This window comes from Acomys russatus, chromosome 28, assembly GCF_903995435.1.
Source record: "Acomys russatus chromosome 28, mAcoRus1.1, whole genome shotgun sequence".
NCBI lineage: Eukaryota > Metazoa > Chordata > Mammalia > Rodentia > Muridae > Acomys > Acomys russatus.
In genome coordinates, this window is record NC_067164.1 from 30,808,306 (window position 1) to 30,826,883 (window position 18,578).

Sequence of the window (18,578 nt, forward strand, 5' to 3'; positions counted from 1 at the left end):
AAGGTGAGCGCCACCACCCGCCCAGCTTGTACCTCATTTTTAGAGACAGGGTCTCCCTCCTAACCTGGACTTCACCATTTGGCTAGACTGATTAGCCAGTAAGGCCCAGGTGTGCTCCTGACTCCGTCTTCGCAGCAGTGAGGGAACAGACACAGGCCATCACACCGAGGACTCTTCACACTGGCTGGAGATCCAAATGCATGCTTTCCTAGTAGGTGCTTGGCCAACTCACTCATCTTCCCAGACTCCAAAGCAACTTTTAAAATAGCAAATGGAAATGTACAGTTGATGCCAAGTTCACCCACATTTTTTTTTAGCTATAATTTTGGCTTTAATGAATTTCATAAAGATGAGCCATTCTGGGACTCCCCTTAAATGAAAGGGCACATTCCTGTGCCCCAAGGTAAAGCCTTGCCAGCATGCCAAGCTGTATTTATGGATCACACCAGAGCACCAGGACACACATTGTACTCTGAACATCTACCCTGCACTGTCCGGACTCCACATGACCCCCGACTTCACAAACAGCACTTCTGCTTTCAGAGGACTGTGTTCTTGGATGAGTCCTGGAGCACTTCACAATGGGTGGTCTCACAATTGACCATCAACATCGGAGCACGACAGAGTCTGTTTTAAATTCAGACACAGGACTTTACACTTCAGATGACACTTCTCAGCACTAATGTGCATTGGGCTGCCTGGAGATCTTGTCCTAAGGCATTTCTTGTACCTTGGGAGGGAAGTCCGAGATACTGAACTTCTAGTAAGCTTCTAGGAGGCCATGGAAGGAACGCTGGCATAAAAGCTATTTTGAAGAGCAAAGAAACCATAAGGTCAAAGGTGATTCTGTGCCGGGTGTGGTGGCGCATGCCTTTAATCCCAGCACTCAGGAGGCAGAGGCAGGTGGATCACTGTGAGTTCGAGGCAAGCCTGGTCTATAAAGTGAGTCCAGGACAGTCAAGGCCACACTGAGAAACCTTGTCTCGAAAAACAAAACAAAACAAACAAACAAAACAAAAAACAAGCAAGCAAACAGAAAAACAAAACCAAAGGTGGTTCTGTTCATTTGAAACATTACTCAAAACTAGAATACTAAAAGAATATCCTTATGAAAGAGTTTTATTACTTATGTGACAGTGACAAGATTGCTTTTTCATTTACTGTCTCTCTAAGAAACTAATCATTTCAGGGTTGGAGAGATGACTTAGCCGTTAAAGGCTAGACTGACAACCAAAAATATAAGAAACTAATCATTTATTTCTTCAGTAAAATTTTCATCTTAACCTCTTCATCTGTAAGACTGAAACAATAATCCTCATAGGTTTGTGGTGAGGATTAAATGCGGTGTGTGTCTGAAGCACTTATCATCTGCCTGTATCCCAGACCTGGGCAACCATTGCTGTATTCTTGGTTTTCCATGAACCTGGAGTTTTCAGATCTCTGTGAGTGAGATAATACAACATATATCAGGCTTATTTTTCTTGGCATACTTCCTGCATGCTTAGTCATGTTTCTTTGCATGAGAAATCTTCCATAATGTGTACATAGCATATCCAATGGTTAATCTTGGGCTGTCAACTAAAACTCAAGAAGCTGGGCATACCTCTAAGGGACTCTCTCTCTCTTCTTCTTCTTCTTCTTCTTCTTCTTCTTCTTCTTCTTCTTCTTCTTCTTCTTCTTTCTTTTGGTGGGGGAGCCTCTTTTTCTTTATTTGTTAATGTTTTTTCTCTTTTTTCATTTTTATTTTTTTACATATACATTTATATTATTACACAATGCAATAACCTACACACAGCAAGAAGAACCATGAAACAATCAGGAATTATTAAATATTATGTTCAGCTGGGTGGTGGTGGCACATGCCTTTAATCCCAGCACTTGGGAGACAGAGACAGACAGATTGCTGTGAGTTCAAGGCTAGCCTGGTCTATGGATGAGTTCCAGGATAGCTAAGGGTACACAGAGAAACTCTGACTCAAAAAAAAAAAAAAAAAAAAGGAAAGAAAAGAAAAGAAAAATTATGTTCATATTATGTTCATAGTGTTTTGACTATTTGTATTTGGCAACCTTGAAGAAAACATCTTTCCTATCTTGATGAGTCTAAAGTTCTGAGTGTAAATCAATATCTATCGTATCTCATCTCTATCAACTTAAAACATCTGTCTAGGCTTAAAACATCTTAACCCCTAAACAACTAAGCTTAACTGTAAAACTAAGCTCACTGATCTTCACCCCCATCAGAGATTTGAGAAGGAATAAAATTAATTACCTTTGTAAATAGGAAGTGCAGGTTAGCAGCTTCCAAAATGAAAAAATGACAGAGACAGTTTGCTGCCTGAGCGGTCACCCAAAACTCCCTGTTGGAGCATCATCTTCAGCCTTCTGGCCCAGTATCTCTGATAGACATATTTGTGAGGCAGGACCTATTGAGGACTTGCTTACCCTGTCTTTGTTAATATTTTAAAAGATCCCTGTGAGGGATTTTTTTTTTTCTTAATTTGATGTGTGAATGTCTAATATTTATTTATTTATTTATTATTTTCAAGTCAGGGTTTCTCTGTGTCGCCCTGGCTGTCCTGGACTTGCATTGTACACCAAGCTGGCCCCAAACTTACAGAGATCTGCCTGCCTCTGCCTCCTGAGTGCTAGGATTAAAGGCGTGAGCTACCAGACCCTGCTTAGGGAAGGCTTTTTTGGTTTGGTTTTTGTTTGTTTGTTTGTTTGTTTTTGTTGTTGTTGTTTTGTTTTGTTTTTTTGAGACAAGGTCTCTGTGTGTGTGTGTGTACCCTTGACAGTCCTGTACTTGCTTTGTAGACCAGGCTGGTCTGGAACTCACAATGATCTGCCTGCCTCTGCCTCCCATGTGCTGGCTTAAAGGTGTGCACCATCACGAGGGAAGGTCTATTTTTAATCCCGATCTTTGCAGCGGGAACACCCACCTCTAATCTGGGCCACACCCTCTGCTGGAAGCCTATATAAGGACAATGGGAAAGGAAGCCTTTGCTTTCTGTCTGTTCCTGCCATGAGAAGAAGTCCATCCCGTTCCTCTCCCTAGAGTCTACTTCTTTGAAATTCTGGCCTATCGCGATGACCAACTGAGACATCCAGACTGAAAACCTACGGGATTCTTACATCTTCCATTCCTAGGCGGCCATCGTTGGACTAGCTGGCCCACACACCTATCAGCCAGTAAGTCATTCTAAACCCCCCTACCCTCCACACCCCCCACTCCCCATCCCCTCCCCCGCTTCTTGTTCTGTTACTCTGTAGAATTTCCACTGGTAAAGCAGCCTAGGGGATCCTGATTCAGGCAGAGGCAGGACTCTCTTGTCTGTACTGGCAGGGAAAAATTTCTACAACGTACTAGGGGGGCATCAGATTCTCTCCTTCGATGGGTGCCTTCCTAATTCTTCCAGTGTTGATGATATGTTGTAGTTGAGTAGCACTGAGCCTACTCAGACCGTCATCAGGAAGATAGAATGTGTCTGTGCCAAGAGAGTACAGGCAGAATTTGCAGACTAGTGACTCAGTGGAGCTTAGGCAAGCAAAGCAAGTGATCACCTGTGTGGTACGGTGTGCCTTGGAGGCATTCAGAAAGCCCCCTGGCCGCTCACTGTGCCTGAAGTCCCTTCATGGCTCAGTCTCTTTGGATGGGGCCCAGCCCAATCTGTAAGGAGAAAAGTGAGACTGTTAGTGTTGTGTGTGCATGTGTGACAGGTGTTTATGATTGGGCAGGTGTGTGTGTGTGCGTGCTCACTCGAGTGTTTTTGTAGATTTGCATACAGACACATGAGGAGGATATCAGGTATTTTCCTCTACTGACCTCTACCTGATTGTCTGAAGCCAGGCGTTCCATTTTGGTTAGGCTGACAACCCAATTAGCTCTCTTGACTTGTCTCTGCTCCCCGTTTGGGCGTTACGGGCATGTTCAGCCCTACCTGACTTGTTACCTGGGTGCTGGGGATTCACACTAAGGCCCTCTAGCTTATGTAAGAAGTGTTCTTGACCTCTAAGCCATGTCGCAAGGCCCTTGTATTATTACTATCTTCTTAAAGAAAAAAAAAGATTTGTTTATTTATTGTGTATACATGCTCTGCATGCATATGTGCCTGCATGACAGTAGAGGGCACCAGATCTCATTACAGATAGTTGTGAGCCACCAAGTGGTTGCTGGGAATTGAACTCAGGACCTTTGGAAGAGCAGCCAGTACTCTTAATCTCTGAGCCATCTCTCCAGCCCTCCCCCCCCCACCCCCTGTTTTTTAAAAGCAGAGTTAATTCACTTTGTTTTTCTTATATAAAACCCCCTATGTGTAGCCACAGCTGGAGCCTGGGTCCTCTGAACAGAAACTCTGGTGTGGGTTTTCACAAGATGATCAGTGAATTCCTGATAAGGAGACTTGGTGAACACAGTTTCTTTCCAGAGGTCGGGTGTTAGGTAGCTGTAGGTCTTGGAGATGGTATCAAAAGTGTCCTTGGCAAAGTTGCCCAGGGTGGCAGTAAAGCCCCTGAATCATATGTAGTGGTCATCAATACCGGCCATCATCAGTAGCTTCTTGGGCACAGGAGCAGAGATGACACCAGTGCCTCTGGGGCCAGGGATGAGATGCACCCACAGCTGCCTGTCACCTTGCACGAAACTGTGTGTGGCTTGCCAATCTTGTCTCCCGAGTAGCTTCTCCGCACAGGCATGATGGAAAGCTTGGCCAAGATGATGGCCCCTTGGATGGTAGTGGCTACCTTCTTGGAGCACTTAACACCAAGAACAACATGACCATTGTAGTCCCCAATAGTGACATAAGCCTTGAGCCTGGTCCACTGGCCAGCCTGTGTCTGCTTCTTCACTGGCATGCTCTTGAGAACCTCATCCTTTAGGGATGCACCCAGGAAAAAGGTCAATAATCTCAGATTCCTTACTGGGCAGGGAGGGCAGGCAGATCTCCTCCAAGGATTTGATCTTCATGTCCTGAACCAGGCAGCCCAACTTGGTGACAGGAATCTACTCCTTGTTTTTGGCTTTACCTCTGAGAGCCCCTCAGCCTTGGCCTTGACCCCTAAGATCTCTCCTGCTGAACCCTCCCTGTGCAGGAAGCCACCTAGACCTCCTAATCCTTGGTCCTCTGGGGGGAGGGGGGGCTCCCACTGCACCAGTGTCACTCACCATTTGGTGTTTGCCAAGGAAGAAGAAGCTATTATTATTTTCTTTCCCGGAACAAAAGCAACAAAGAAAAGTGAGCAGGGGCTGGAGAAAGAGCTTAGTTGCCAAACTGCTTTCCTTGCAAGAGCAGGGACGTGGTTCTATCTACCAACGCCATCATAAAACACAAAAGCACAGTGATGTGTTTGCATAATCTCAGTGATGAGGAGGTAAAAAAGGCAGGAGGACCATACCACTGTGTACCTGGATGCCGGTCGGCTTCATTTGTTTCTACTAAGGGCTTAATATCACCGTGTTCTCTGTCTGTCCTGCTGGATGGCATTATATTCTTGCCGTTTTCGCTTAATATTTACTGTAGGTATTTTTGAATTTGTCTTCTTGCGCACATGTGAAGGGGTTTCTGACAGGAAGTCACTCCCCGATGATGGAGCTGGCATGCCCTTCCACCGTTCTAAGGCTGAGGAGTAAGGAGGACGCCTCACTGCTAAGCCCACCCGTCTATGCTTCTGTTCCCTTCCTCTACATCTTTGCTCTGAGAAGCTCCTTTGGGTCAGAGAGGATGGCAGGAAAGAGCTGCTAGGCATGAACTTCTCTTAGTGTCTCTGTGCCCTTCTGTGGTCCTAGCCTGAATTTGCGTAATGGGAGGCACCTGTGCTCAACCATGCACAAAATACCGTAAAAGATCGCTTTCTTCAACTCACCTTATAATGCTTATTTATTGCGGTTCATTCTCAGTTATTTGTGTATAGAGGGTGGGGCAACTACTTGCTTGCACATATGTGGAGGGGGGAGAACAACTTGGGTGACTTGGTTCTATCCCTTTATCTTGTGGGACCCAGGCATTGCACGGAACTGGTCAGGTTTGCCAAGTGAGCGGCTTATCAGGCTGAGCCGTCTCATTGGCCCTACATTCTGCTTTGCTTTTTTATTTTTGTGGGGTTTTGTTGTTGTTGTTGTTTTGCTTTGTTTTTTTGAGACAGGGTTTCTCTGTGTAACCTTGGCTGTTTTGGACTCTCTTTGTAGACCAGGCTGGCCTCGAACTCACAGCGATCCGCCTGCCTCTGCCTCCCAAGTACTGGGATTAAAGGCGTGAGCCACCACCGCCCGGCCTACATTCTGCTTTGCAATTATCAAGTTATATTTAACACTTAAAGTTTCAACATTTATAATTCATATGCCATATGGCTTTTTATATAGATGTAGTGATGTATCTAAAGTTTTGCAAATTGACAAAAGCAGGGACAAGATTTAAACACAAGGTAGTTGTAGGTTTGGTCTCTCTGTCTTTCAAGGACAGTGATTCTTTGATTTATTATATTTTTTTCCTAATTTTGTGTTGTACATTTTAATAATGATTTTTATTTAGTTCTCTGGTACATTGTTTTTATTGAGAAAGGGAAATTGGCTTAGTACTAATCCTAGCCTTTATTGTTTTTTAAGGTCTATTTTTATGTGTATGAGCGTTTTAACTGCACATATGCAAGTGCATTGTGTGTGTGTGTATGTGTGTGTGTGTGCATGTGTGTCTATGTGTGGGCAGGCATGTGCCAAAGCATGAATGTGGAGGTCAGACGACAACCCACGGAGGTTCTTACTTTCCACCACGTGAGGACGTGTGTCAGTAAGCGTGTTCACTGCCTTCAGTAATTCTGGTTTTTGCACCATTAGGGTATAAATCCTTTGTTCTGTGTGTGTGAGGAAGGCTCTATATCACTAAGTCACACTCCAATCCTAAAGCTGGACACATTCTTGAGAGTTACTGATACCCAAACTGTCAGGACTGGGAGAGGCAAAACAGTAGGAGGGGAAAGGTCCCAAGAGCAGGCAAATGAGTCAGAGAGACTCTGAATCCCACTGTCAGGAGTACCCCCCAAAACACCAGGCCAATAAACATAACATACATCGGCTCTGGATTATACTTTTCTCTGATTTGTCTATTTGAGATTATTGTGGGAAAAAAAAAATTCCTCCTGCCTCACCCTTCTCAGCTGTGGATTGCAGGCTTAACTACACTAGCTTTAGGTTTTTAATAATGCCTTTAAAAAAATATTTTTTTAAAGTCCATGTACACCTGCAGACCAGAAGAGGACACCAGATCTCATAAAGTTAGTTAGTTTCTTTCTTTCCTGCTTTCTTTTTTGCTTTGTTTTTTGAGACAGGGTTTCTCTGTGTAGCCTTGACGATCCTGGACTAATTTTGTAGACCAGGCTGGCCTGGAACTCGCAGTGATCCCCCTGCCTCTGCCTCCCAAGTGCTGGGATTAAAGGCATGAGCCACCACCGCCCAACTTTAATAATATCTTTTGATTAACTTCTCTCCAGTGTTTTCTAGGAGTTAGATACGTGGTTTGTGATTTTTATTAGGATAGTCACAGAAATAGTTTGTATTTATCAACACAGCCTACAGGGTCCAACAGGACACTCACTGATTGATAGCACTATTGTTACAGATCTCATCACTCTGTGGTTTCTGAACTTGAAACAACATGTCCAATGTGCAGGAGACATCTTCGAGTGAATTCAGTGATCCTTCAACCATCAAGAGAACAACAAACCAAGAGCCCCCACCACGATTCTGGCTGATGTGCACTTTGAAAACCTGCATCACAATGGACAGCCGACACCTGAGCGAAGGCAATCCGAGGTTGACAGGGCCACCTCCCAAGCTGCATGGCACTAGGAGCCATGACCACCCAGGGAACTGCCAGAAGAGGAAATACAAAGAAGAGGGAGGAGATGATGCGCAGTCTGAGGAGCCAGCGGAGCTGCGGAAGAAGCAGAAACCGGAACAGGGTGGAACAGAGCTTGGATGTGAAGAGCCGGCCAAGGGTCAGATGTGGAAAGCCCACGACGAGGGTCAGGTGCAGCTAAAGTCCCCAGAGTGCAACGAAGGCCCAGAGGATGAGGCTGTGATTGAGGTGAAGTCTGCAGACGGAAGCAAGGGTTGCAAGTGCCCCAACTGCAGCCGAGGGGAAGGTGTTCAGAAACGCCACAACAAGAAGTGCCCAAGGTTGTTGGGAAACCTTCAACATGATGACCCTGTGAGCTCTGGCCCTCACAGCGCTCACACAAGCCCCGCGGACACCTCGGAGAAAATCGAAGACTGTGTGGACGGGCAGATTCATGAATCTGAAACACCTCAAATCTGCACAGACAGTGTCAGCAACGGCATTCTCAGCAACAAAAAGTCAATACCTGAGGCCAAGGAAAAGGCTCTTGCAGCCCAAGCGAAGGGCAGAGGGCTGGTCCATGGCCCCGATGTCACAGCAGACATGGAAAAGGAGATCAGTAGTGCGCTAGGCCCGGGGTCACCAGATGAGATCTTGAGTTGTGCCTTTAAACTACAAATTACTCGAGGAGACATGAGAACCCTAAAGGGCACCCGGTGGCTCAATGACAAAATTATCAATTTTTACATGAATCTTCTTGTGGAAAGAAATAAAAAGCAAGGATACCCATCAGTTCACGCATTTAATACCTTCTTTTACACCAAGTTAAAGTGTGGAGGGTACAGATCAGTCAGAAGATGGACCCAGGCAGTCAACCTCTTTGCAAAGGAACTTATCCTGGTCCCAATTCACCTGAATGTGCACTGGAGCCTGGTGGTAATAGACCTAAGAAAGAAGAGTATTGTCTACCTGGATTCGATGGGACAGAGGCGACCTGACATCCTTGAGCTGATTTTCCGCTACCTGCAGCATGAGAGCCAATCGAGAAGGAATGTGGATCTGAACCCTTTGGAGTGGAAGCGATACAGCATGACCGAAGAGGAGATTCCTCAGCAGGCGAATGGGGGCGACTGTGGAATGTTCACCTGTAAATATGCAGATTACGTTTCTAGAGGCCAGCCCATCACGTTCTCTCAGCAGCATGTGCCTCTGTTTAGGAAGATGATGGTGTGGGAAATCTTGCACCAGCATGTGCTGTAGCTGTGTCCGCCTGGCTCTGAGGCTGGTCTGCAGTCTTTCCCAGATGTGGCCAAGGACTCCAGATGGGAAGAGGGGGGATGGGGAAGCGGGGGATCTTGAAGAGCCTTGAACAGATTCTGAGCTGTAAAGAGCAGGCGACTCCCTTCTCTCTTCTCTGTAGTGCTAACTTAGAGCAAGAGAGAGTTGCATCTGAAGCAATCGATAAGAGATGGGTGTGGTGGCACACGCCTTTAATCCCAGCCCTCAGGAGGCAGAGGCAGGGAGATTGCTGTGAGTTTGAGGCCAGCCTGGTCTACAAAGCAAGTCCAGGACAGCCAAGGCTAACACAGAGAAACCTTGCCTCAAACTCCCCCAAAACAACAAGGAAAAAAAAGATATATGTGCCCCCCCCTCCACAAAGTTAGAAACTATCTAATTTGCACAGCACACAAGCATGCGGCTTTAAAGATTCATTTGTGATTGAGGTTAATGTTGGATTCCTCTGTCAGTTTTTTTCCCCCATGATCTTTCAATTTTGCTGTTCTCATTTACAAGTTTTAGCTAATTGGAAGTGAATGTTTTCTGGTGGTTTTTAGTCTTGAATTCTCAACTGCTTGTTTGAATTAGTTATTTCTGAAAGGAATGCCAACCCAATTGCCAGTCTCTGCTTCGAGTCAGACCTGGTTGCCCTGCATTAACACGGGGCACCACAGGAGTCTCACAGTATTGTTGTACTGTGACCATGGGACCTGAGACTTGGGCAACCCAGGAGGATTAAGAAAAATGCCACAGACATTTCAGAATACTTTCCTGCCTGGAACTAAGGAGATCTGCCTTCTTCTTGGAAGTGGAATGAAGTAACTATGATGCTAAATGTGTATTTTAAACCCAGGACACCGAGGGCTCTACTGACCTGTTTGTTCTGCTCTCCACCCCCAATTCAATCTTAAGCTGTTTTTGAAAACGTTTTCTTTGTGTATATTAAGCTGAAATTAAATATTTCCATCATTAATATTTATTTCTGCCAGCTTACCCCCACTAATAATATAGACTTAATGTTTAGTATAGATATTGCCAAATACATGATAACCTATTTTACATATTTGAATTTAATATATTTTTGTTAGTAGTAAATCTTGCATTTGTATTCATGAAGTTTTTCTTTAATAAAGTTTGATATTGTTTGAACATGCTTTGCGAGATCTTGTGTCTGCAGGTTCTTACAAGGTGTAATGACGTTGTGTTATAGAGCTAGAAGCAGATTTCCAGGGCATGATGCATTAGTGTAAGCCAGAGGCTGTTCAGACAACTGCATTTCAGTGATTGCTCTTTTGTTCCAAGCCTCTGATGCAAAGACAGAACACTTTAGCCAAGCCCTGTCTTGCAGACCACAGTGTGCGCTGTGGCGCTGTGGCAATGTATTATGAATAGGAACACTGCACTCTGGGCTCCCCATGCGTGGCATGGGCAAGCATAATTCTGCAAGTGCACACCCCTGCCACACATGCACACACTTACAGAGCAAGCTCACATCTGCCAATGAACCCTGACCCAAAAGCCCTCATTCTCTGTACACCCAGTTTTTCTTTAAAGTTCAGTTTCAAACTTGCCTTCCTGTGCTGTTTTGGGAACCAATGTGTGTTTGTAGAGCAATGAAGGAGTGCCACGGATGCCTCTTTAGGATTTAAAACCACGTCATTCGAGTACGTGATGTTTCCTGTACGGTCTGTCTGGGTAATGCCTCTTAGTCCTTGAACAGTGGCACTATTTTAGGAGCCTCTGGTGACATTGCAAGGTAGGGGCTAGGTAGAGCATGTATGGCCCCAGGCTGTTTCTTTGGAGTGTATCATCCAAGGCTGCTTGCTGTGAGGCTCTCAGCCTCTTGGTCCCACTTCAAGATCATAGTAAATTGAGCTCTCAGGCCAGGCCAGGGAGGAAGGTCTTTTTCTTTTTCTACTTAACACAAGTTAGAGTCATCTGTGAAGAAGGAGCCTCTATTGAGGATTTGCTTCCATCAGACTAGCCTGTGGGCAAGTCTGTTGGGGCATTTCCTAGATGATTGCCCATGAGTCATGCCAACCCTGAGCAGTTTGGTCCTTGGGTTGTATAAGAGGGTTGGATGAAAAGCTACAGGCAATTAAGAATGGCTGAAAGAGGAGAATTAGTGTTCCCTAGAAATGAACTCCCTAACTGGTTATCCAATATCCAATGTAGGGTTAGCCCTAAAAGCATATACATAAAGCCAGGTGTGGTGGCAAATGCCTGTAATCCCAGCACGTGGGAGGCAGAGGCACGTGGATCAATATGAGTTTGAGGTCAGCCTGGTCTACAAAGTGAGTCCAGGACAGTCAAGGCTACATTGAGAAACCCTGTCTTAGAAAACAAAACAAACTAACAAAACAAACAAAAATCAGCAACAAGAACAACAACAAAAACAACCCACCACCACTAACAACAGCAACACAAAAATTAAAAGAAAAACAAAAACAAAAACAAAAACCAACCCCATAAAACCTAAATGTAACACTAAATAGACCCAGCAGGCTTCAGTTACATATTTATTCATGGATATGAATACGAAGCATATATATATGAAGCTATAACAAAGTGAACTAGGACTTGAATTTGAATTTGTGAGGGGTTGGGAAAAGTTGGAGGGAGAAAAGGATGAGTGATGAAATTATATTTTAATGGAGAAAAAAAATTAATGTGTGAAAGAGAAAAGCAAAAGCAATGGGGAGCTTGCTTCACAGTCTTTGCTTCACCTCCTGCCTCCACACTTCTTCCTTGGAATCCCGTGATGATGGACTGTCACCTATAACCCAAATTAAATCCCCCCCATCCCCCCTCCCCCCCTTCTTTTGGTCAGTGTGTTGTCAGAGCAGCAGAGAAACGAATGAATGCAAGTTGCTTCTGTATGCATCCTGTCAGGAAATGCAAAAGTAAGACAACATCACAGGCAAAAGATGAGTTGTTACAAGATTAGGGGAAGGCAGGAAGGCGCAGGAAACAGCCTTTTACCACCCTCCATTAACACACACATCACAGCAAAGCCATCAACAGAAAGGCTAAGCCATGTTTCCTTGGGGGATATGCACTGCTGAGATGGCTGTTTGCTTTCTCCTGTACCTCTGAGCATTATGTAACCATCACAAGTTCATATTTCTCTGCTTTGGTACAATATGAAACATTGCAGTGAAGTCATTTCAACAGAAATCCACTCTGTAGCTTAGACGTAGTGGTGCAGACATCTCATGCCAGCTCTTTAGGGAGGAGCTAAGAGTGTCGCTACTGTGGGTGTAGACATGGATGCATATAAACATCTTGTCTTGGAACTAAGATTCATCATTTGGTGTGGTTTCTCTGCAGAAGCTCCAGTCATGAAGGAAGGAGTTGCCTTGGAATTGGTTGCAACAGTATCAGTATTTTCCTGCAGAAAATTACCCAACCCACTATATTTGGCTTACTGAATCAAAGTAACTATAACATTTAAAATAGTTTAGTTTTCAAGGAAATGAGTGCAGTGACTAAATGCCAGTTGATGATTTATGTAAAACTAATTCTCATTAGACATTGAAGTAATTGTCCCATATTTACTGGGGAATTAGATATTGTTAATAGTATACTAAAGGTCATAGTAACAAGCTATGTAACTTTAAGTAATTTTCTATATCAAATAATATATCTCAGGAATAAGATCTTCCACACTGTTACTCATAGTGTCTTAAATTATAAATTTCAGTACACCACCTGTTATAATGCAAGAATTGCCACATAAACCACCTGTACATCAATCTCAGTGAGATATTGATGGTTTATTAGAATGCCACACCTCAAGACTGACCACAGGGACACAGTGGACTGTGGGGGCAAACTGTGATGCCGGTCTGCTTCTAAGGCAGGGTTTTTTGTATTGTTTTGTTTTTGTTTTTTCGAGACAGGGTTTCTCTGTGTAGCCTTGCCTGTCCTAGACTCATTTTGTAGACCAGGCTGGCTTTGAGCGCACATTAATAGGCCTGCCTCTGCTTCCCAAGTGCTGGGATTAAAGACGTGTGCCACCACATCTGGCTATAAGGCAGGATTTTTATAAGAAAAACATAACCAAGCAACAAGCAGGTAAGCAGGTAGGAAGCAAGGGGGTAGGCAGCATTACATCAATTTGACTAGCTAAACACAAGAAGAATCAAAAAATTTTTTTCTGAGCACAATGTCCAGGTAGCGAGACAAAGCATTTTAAGCTGATTGGCGGGCTTTCCAGCTCCCCTGGAGTAAGGAACATAGCAGGATGTGGTCTTAACTCTAATGGAACATACATTTATCTTTAACCCAAGCACAGCATTTATTTATCACCTATTGTTTTATTCTAAGCAGCAAGCATTAACCCTTACCAGTTTCAGGCACATAGGGTCTGAGAACGTGAATTTAATTTCACCTTAAAATTAAAATGGAGAGTCAGGAGTAAAATGGCTTCTGATATGCTAAGAGTGATAGCTGGTGTTAACAGAGGAGCCACAGTTATGCTAAGAACTAAAGTAGGTCTCAGTGGAGGGCTTATAGAGTTTAAACAGATTAAGCAGGTCACAACATACCTATATTTTCTGCATTGGAAAATTGTTATTGCCTGAAAGAAGATAGTTTAGTGTTTTAAAAGCTGTCAAAATAAAATAAGAATTAAAACATTACTATGGATATATGAACTTTAACCAAAAGCAAGGGCTGTAGCTGTTCCTTTGTTAATTTGTGAGTTCGTTTTTCCATCCTTTATCCCTAGATAGGAGAGAAAGAAGGATTGAGAAGAGAGAAGAGAGAAGAGAGAGAGACAGAGACAGAGACAGAGAGAGAGAGACAGACAGACAGACAGACACACACACACACACACACACACACACACACACACACACACACAGAAAGAAAGACAGAGAGAGACAGAGACAGAGACAGAGAGAGAGATATTCCTGAATCTAATTTCTTTCCCAACTGTTCGTTTCCAGCCCAGCCCCCTCAAATGTTCCTCCCTCAGGTCCCCAGCAGCCTGCTTAGACAGTCCCTTCCCCTAGTTCCCGCGGCCGCCACCTCCCCCCCCCCCCCCCCCGCCCCATACTAGCAGCTCCAAACTCTAACTGTTCCATCCAGTCTGCTCAGCTCAGCTTCTCCTGTATCAACTGCCTCTCCTAACAGTATCTTCTGCCCCTGCTGCCTTCTCTTCTCATCCTATTCAATCTCTCTAAGGCTCTTCTGCCTTTTTTTTTTTTTTTTAATATCCAACTCTGAAGATCATAGGGTCAAGCAGTTCTAACTGCTAAGAATTCCGCGCCCCCGTGCCCCACCCCCACTCCCCGCCCCTGACAGGGTTTCTCTGTGTAGCCTTGGTTGACCTGGACTTGGTTGGCCTCGAACTCACTGAGATCTACGCGCCTCTGCCTCCCTGAGTGCTTCCCTGCTGTAGACTTTCTTTAGAAAATGATGCTATGACAGCTTGTCTTAGCTAAGCTTTCAACTTGACTCACCTGAAATCAGCTCAAGCAAACTGGGCACGCCTGTGAGGGATTTTATTGATCAGACTGTTGGAAGCAGAAAGAGCCACCCTAGATGAGGGTGTCACCTTCTGCTGGCAGCCCAGATACAAAGATACGGAAGAAAGAAACTTTGCTTTTTTTTTTGCCTGCTTGTCCCAACTCTCTTTTTATTATATAATTTATTATTGAAAACAATTTTTAGATGTAAACATATTTTGAGCGTATTTTGATCATGTTCTTCCTCTTCCCCAAGTCCTTCCAAATCACCATCACATCCTCCACTTAAGTTGTATCATGACCCTGGGGTAGGTACCTGTTCATCCTGGGATTTAATAACCATCAGTTTACTGGCACCCAGACAACCATCTATGTATCTAGTTAAGGTATTTATAATGTACAGGCCAACAGTAACTAGCATGATTACTTAGGGATGCGTGGGGCCCTGCAGTAGCTGACAGCATAGTTATCAGCCAGGAAAAAGATGAAAATGAGATTGGGAACCAATTGCTTGCCCTGTTTGGGGTCATTTTTTTTTTTTTTTTCCTGTCTCCGATGTATGCTTTTGTTTTTTTCCAGGGTACAACCAAATTATCCCTGATGACTCCCGAGTGGTTTGCATAGGACGACAGTTTTCTCTTAAAACCAGACAATCACATCCTTGCTCTGTATAGAGCATGATGGAAGCTCCTTTGTGTTGCAAAACTGCTTCAGCTAACAGATCTGCTGTTGATAGGTCTCCATCTAGTTGGTTCCAACAGGTACTTTTTTTTTTTTTTTTTTTTTTTAAGGAGCCTGGAGGCCAGCCTGAGTCCTGGTATATGCCAGTAGGCGCTATAGTAGCCATTTGCCCCTTTGGCCATGGAGTTCCCTGTGAACCTAACCGTGTTCAGCCTTTTGTTGAGGACAAGGGGTGACATGTCCTCTTTTGTAACTGTTCCTCAGCTGAAATTAGGGTGTCATTGTCAGGGCCCAGGAAGGCTAGAATGTTAGTCAGAGGCTGGGAGGGGATTCACCCAGGCAACAGGGCGTTCATCAGAAACAGCTGGACAGGAAGTAACCATGTCAGCAGGACTGGCTCATGTCACCTTTTAGCAAGTCCAGGTTCCCCAGTTTTGTAGGACTACCTGGGGCGCCCTCTGTGTGTCAATGGCCTTTGCAGCAGCTTGTGGTCTGATGCTGATCCCTGGCTGATGTCTGTCAGCTGAGGGCAAATCTGCAGGGCCAGATACAAACTAAAAGCAGAAATTAAAGGCAAGGAATTTAGGGGATAATCTTACATTCGGAGCTCCCTCCTCAGGAATAGGCAATAGGTGGGGGAATCAGGCTGTTGATGGACATGACAGGGGTGCTTATCTGGAGTTCAGTTGGCCTGTGACCCCCCAAAGCTCACATGAACTCTTTTAAGGTAACAAGAAGAGATCATGGAGTTCTGGAGCAGACTCATGCCTTTGAGTCATAATAAAAGCTCAGGTCTCAAAACACCATTTGGGATTAAAAACATCGACATTGTTTTCTTTGCCCAGAGGTCTGCACAGAGTTGTTCTCAGCATGATGAGAAGTAATTTTAGGTATCAGAACTCTGTTGATTAATACAGTTAAATTTTTTTTCTTCCCCGATATAGGGTTTCTCTTGTAGTCCTGGCTGTTCTGGACTCACTTTGTAGACCTAGCTGGCCTCGAACTCACAGAGATCTGCCTGCCTCTGCCTCCCGAGTGCCGGGATTACAGGCGTGCCCTTGATTAATATGTTCAAAACTCTGAATTCTTGACATTACGTAGTTTTGTTGTTGTTGTTGTAGTGTTTGGTTTTTCAAGATAGGGTTTTCCTGGGGGTTGGTCTGGTGCGCTGTGTTCAGATGCTGATGTGGTCAGGTTGCAGTCTGGATGTGGGACGTCATAACCGTCATTGAAAAATGGCCTGTGTCAATGCTGTGTAAAGAATTCTCCTCCAAAATCTCAGATTGGTTAATAAAAAGCTGAAAAACCAAAGACTGGATGAAGGAGACAGGAAGGCTAAACTTCTGATCCTGTGAGGGGTCTCAGGTTGGGACCATGAGGGGAGGGAAGAAGAAGAGGGAGAGAAAGGAGGTAGCCATGAGGAGCTGGCTATGAGGACTGGCCTGATGGAGCAGACGCAGCCCGAGGGGGGGGGGGCAATATGGCAAGGACTTCAGGGCGTGTGGCTGGGAAGTAGCCAGACACAGCATACAGAGCTAGAATAAATGAATATCTGCCTTGCCTGGTTCTGGTGCTTTAAAGCTTCCTGAATAAATCTAACAGGTCTCTGACTCATTATTCAGAAGCAAGAGTGGGTGATTAGAAAAGGCTCTCCAATTATACCATAATTCTACAGGGTTTCTCTGTTTAGCCCTCGCTGTTCTGGACCTCGCTCTGTAGATCAGGCTAGCCCCCAACTCACAAAGATCCACCTGCTTTTGCCTCCCTGAATGCCGGGGTTACAGGTGTATGCCACTGCGTCCAGCTATGGAACAGTATTCTGATAAACACAAAAAGAAATTTAAATTACTGCAGGAGAGATGTGTCTGTGTCACCATGAGTGAATTCTTATTTCAGAACAGAGGCTGAGCCAACGCTGCTGGTTTAAGGTCACCATCCTGGCACTTGGGATCTGAGTATTAGGAACAGAAGTGAAATGGTTTTTTTGTGCAAAAACCATTTTGCAGGACTTGGGGGAAATGTGATGCTTACAAGATGTGTTAAAGGAGCCAGCCACAAGGCAGCTCCAACAAGTCAAACCTAAGGCAGGCTCTAGTATGTAAATGAGCTAACACCTAGATGGCTCAGATATGTAAAGAAAGCAACCCCAAGATGGAGCCAATATGTTAATGAACTTGCCCTAACCTGAGTACAGCAAAACTAGTCTACTAGACAGTACAAAAAACTGGAACTTTGGATCCTGAAACTCAGGATCAAACTGCCGTGCTTCCAAGACATCTCATCTCAAGATTCTGCACTGACACCCTTCCGCCTGGGGACTTTAGAGCAGGCCAGGTGGGCCCCTGCTGTGGTTGAATTTGAGCACCATTAGTGAGTTCACACATGCCAGCCTGCCAGAGCTAGCTGGTTTCAAGCCAATGGTTTCAAGAACCTTCCAGAACTTCTAATAGTGCCATCCTCCTGGCCTGCCTTGGATGATGGACTTTCCCAGAGGATGCTGGTCAAGCTTGTTGCCGAAGTTTGATTCTCCATTGGAAGCCTGCAGGGTTTCCTGCCCTATCCACCATTTCCCAGCCACAAGATGAGATTACCGTAGCCTTTATAATAGTGTGGCTTGCCAAAATTTGTTCATATGAATAAACCTAACATATTTGAAAGGCAAATCTGTGGACATCCTAGCTGCCGAGAACCTCAAAACCCTCCAGCCATGCTCTCCACATTGAAATATGAGGGTCACCACTTACCTGGGTTGTAAGTTCCAGGTAAACCAGGGTAGAGTCTAGAAGAGAGGGTTGAATCCCGGGTGAAATTTATAGACAGGCTCTTTCTCCTCTGCTGAAAAGACAATTATATTCATTGATACATTTCCTTTCTTTCTTTCTTTCTTTCTCTCCCATATGTTGTTGTCATGATTTTTGAAAATATACTCTTCTCTCATATGATAAATATATTCTTTTTTGTTTGTTTGTTTTTTGAGACAGGATTTCTCAGTGTGTAGCCCTGGCTGTCCACAGAACTTGTTTTGTAGACCAGCTGGTCTCAAACTCATAGAGATCTGCCTGCCTCTGCCTCCCAAGTGCTGGGATTAAAGGCGTGCACCACCATGCCTAGCTGATGGATCTATTCTGACCACAGTTTTCCTCCATTCCTTCCAGCTCCCCATCACCTGGCCTCTCCCCCAGACACATTCCCTATCTGTTGCCCTTCAGAAAAGAGTAGGCCTCCAAGAGACAACTGACAAACTTGACAAAACAAGTTACAATAAGGTAAGGCAAAAGCCATCATATTGATGTTGGACAAGGGCAACAAAATAGGAGGA

General features: G+C 44.6%; 1 protein-coding gene across 1 annotated transcript; it reads left to right on the plus strand.

Annotated features, from left to right (window-relative positions):
* The first annotated feature begins 7,643 nt into the window (after positions 1-7,643).
* LOC127210774 (sentrin-specific protease 2-like) lies at positions 7,644-9,086 on the plus strand. Its single transcript, XM_051170529.1, has one exon. It carries the CDS (start codon positions 7,644-7,646, stop codon positions 9,084-9,086), a length of 1,443 nt encoding a protein of 480 aa, XP_051026486.1.
* Positions 9,087-18,578: the final 9,492 nt, after the last annotated feature.

What these genes read in the sequence shown, in the direction of transcription:
- LOC127210774 (XM_051170529.1), top strand. Translation starts at nt 7,644, where the DNA reads ATGTCCAATGTGCAGGAGACATCTTCGAGTGAATTCAGTGATCCTTCA.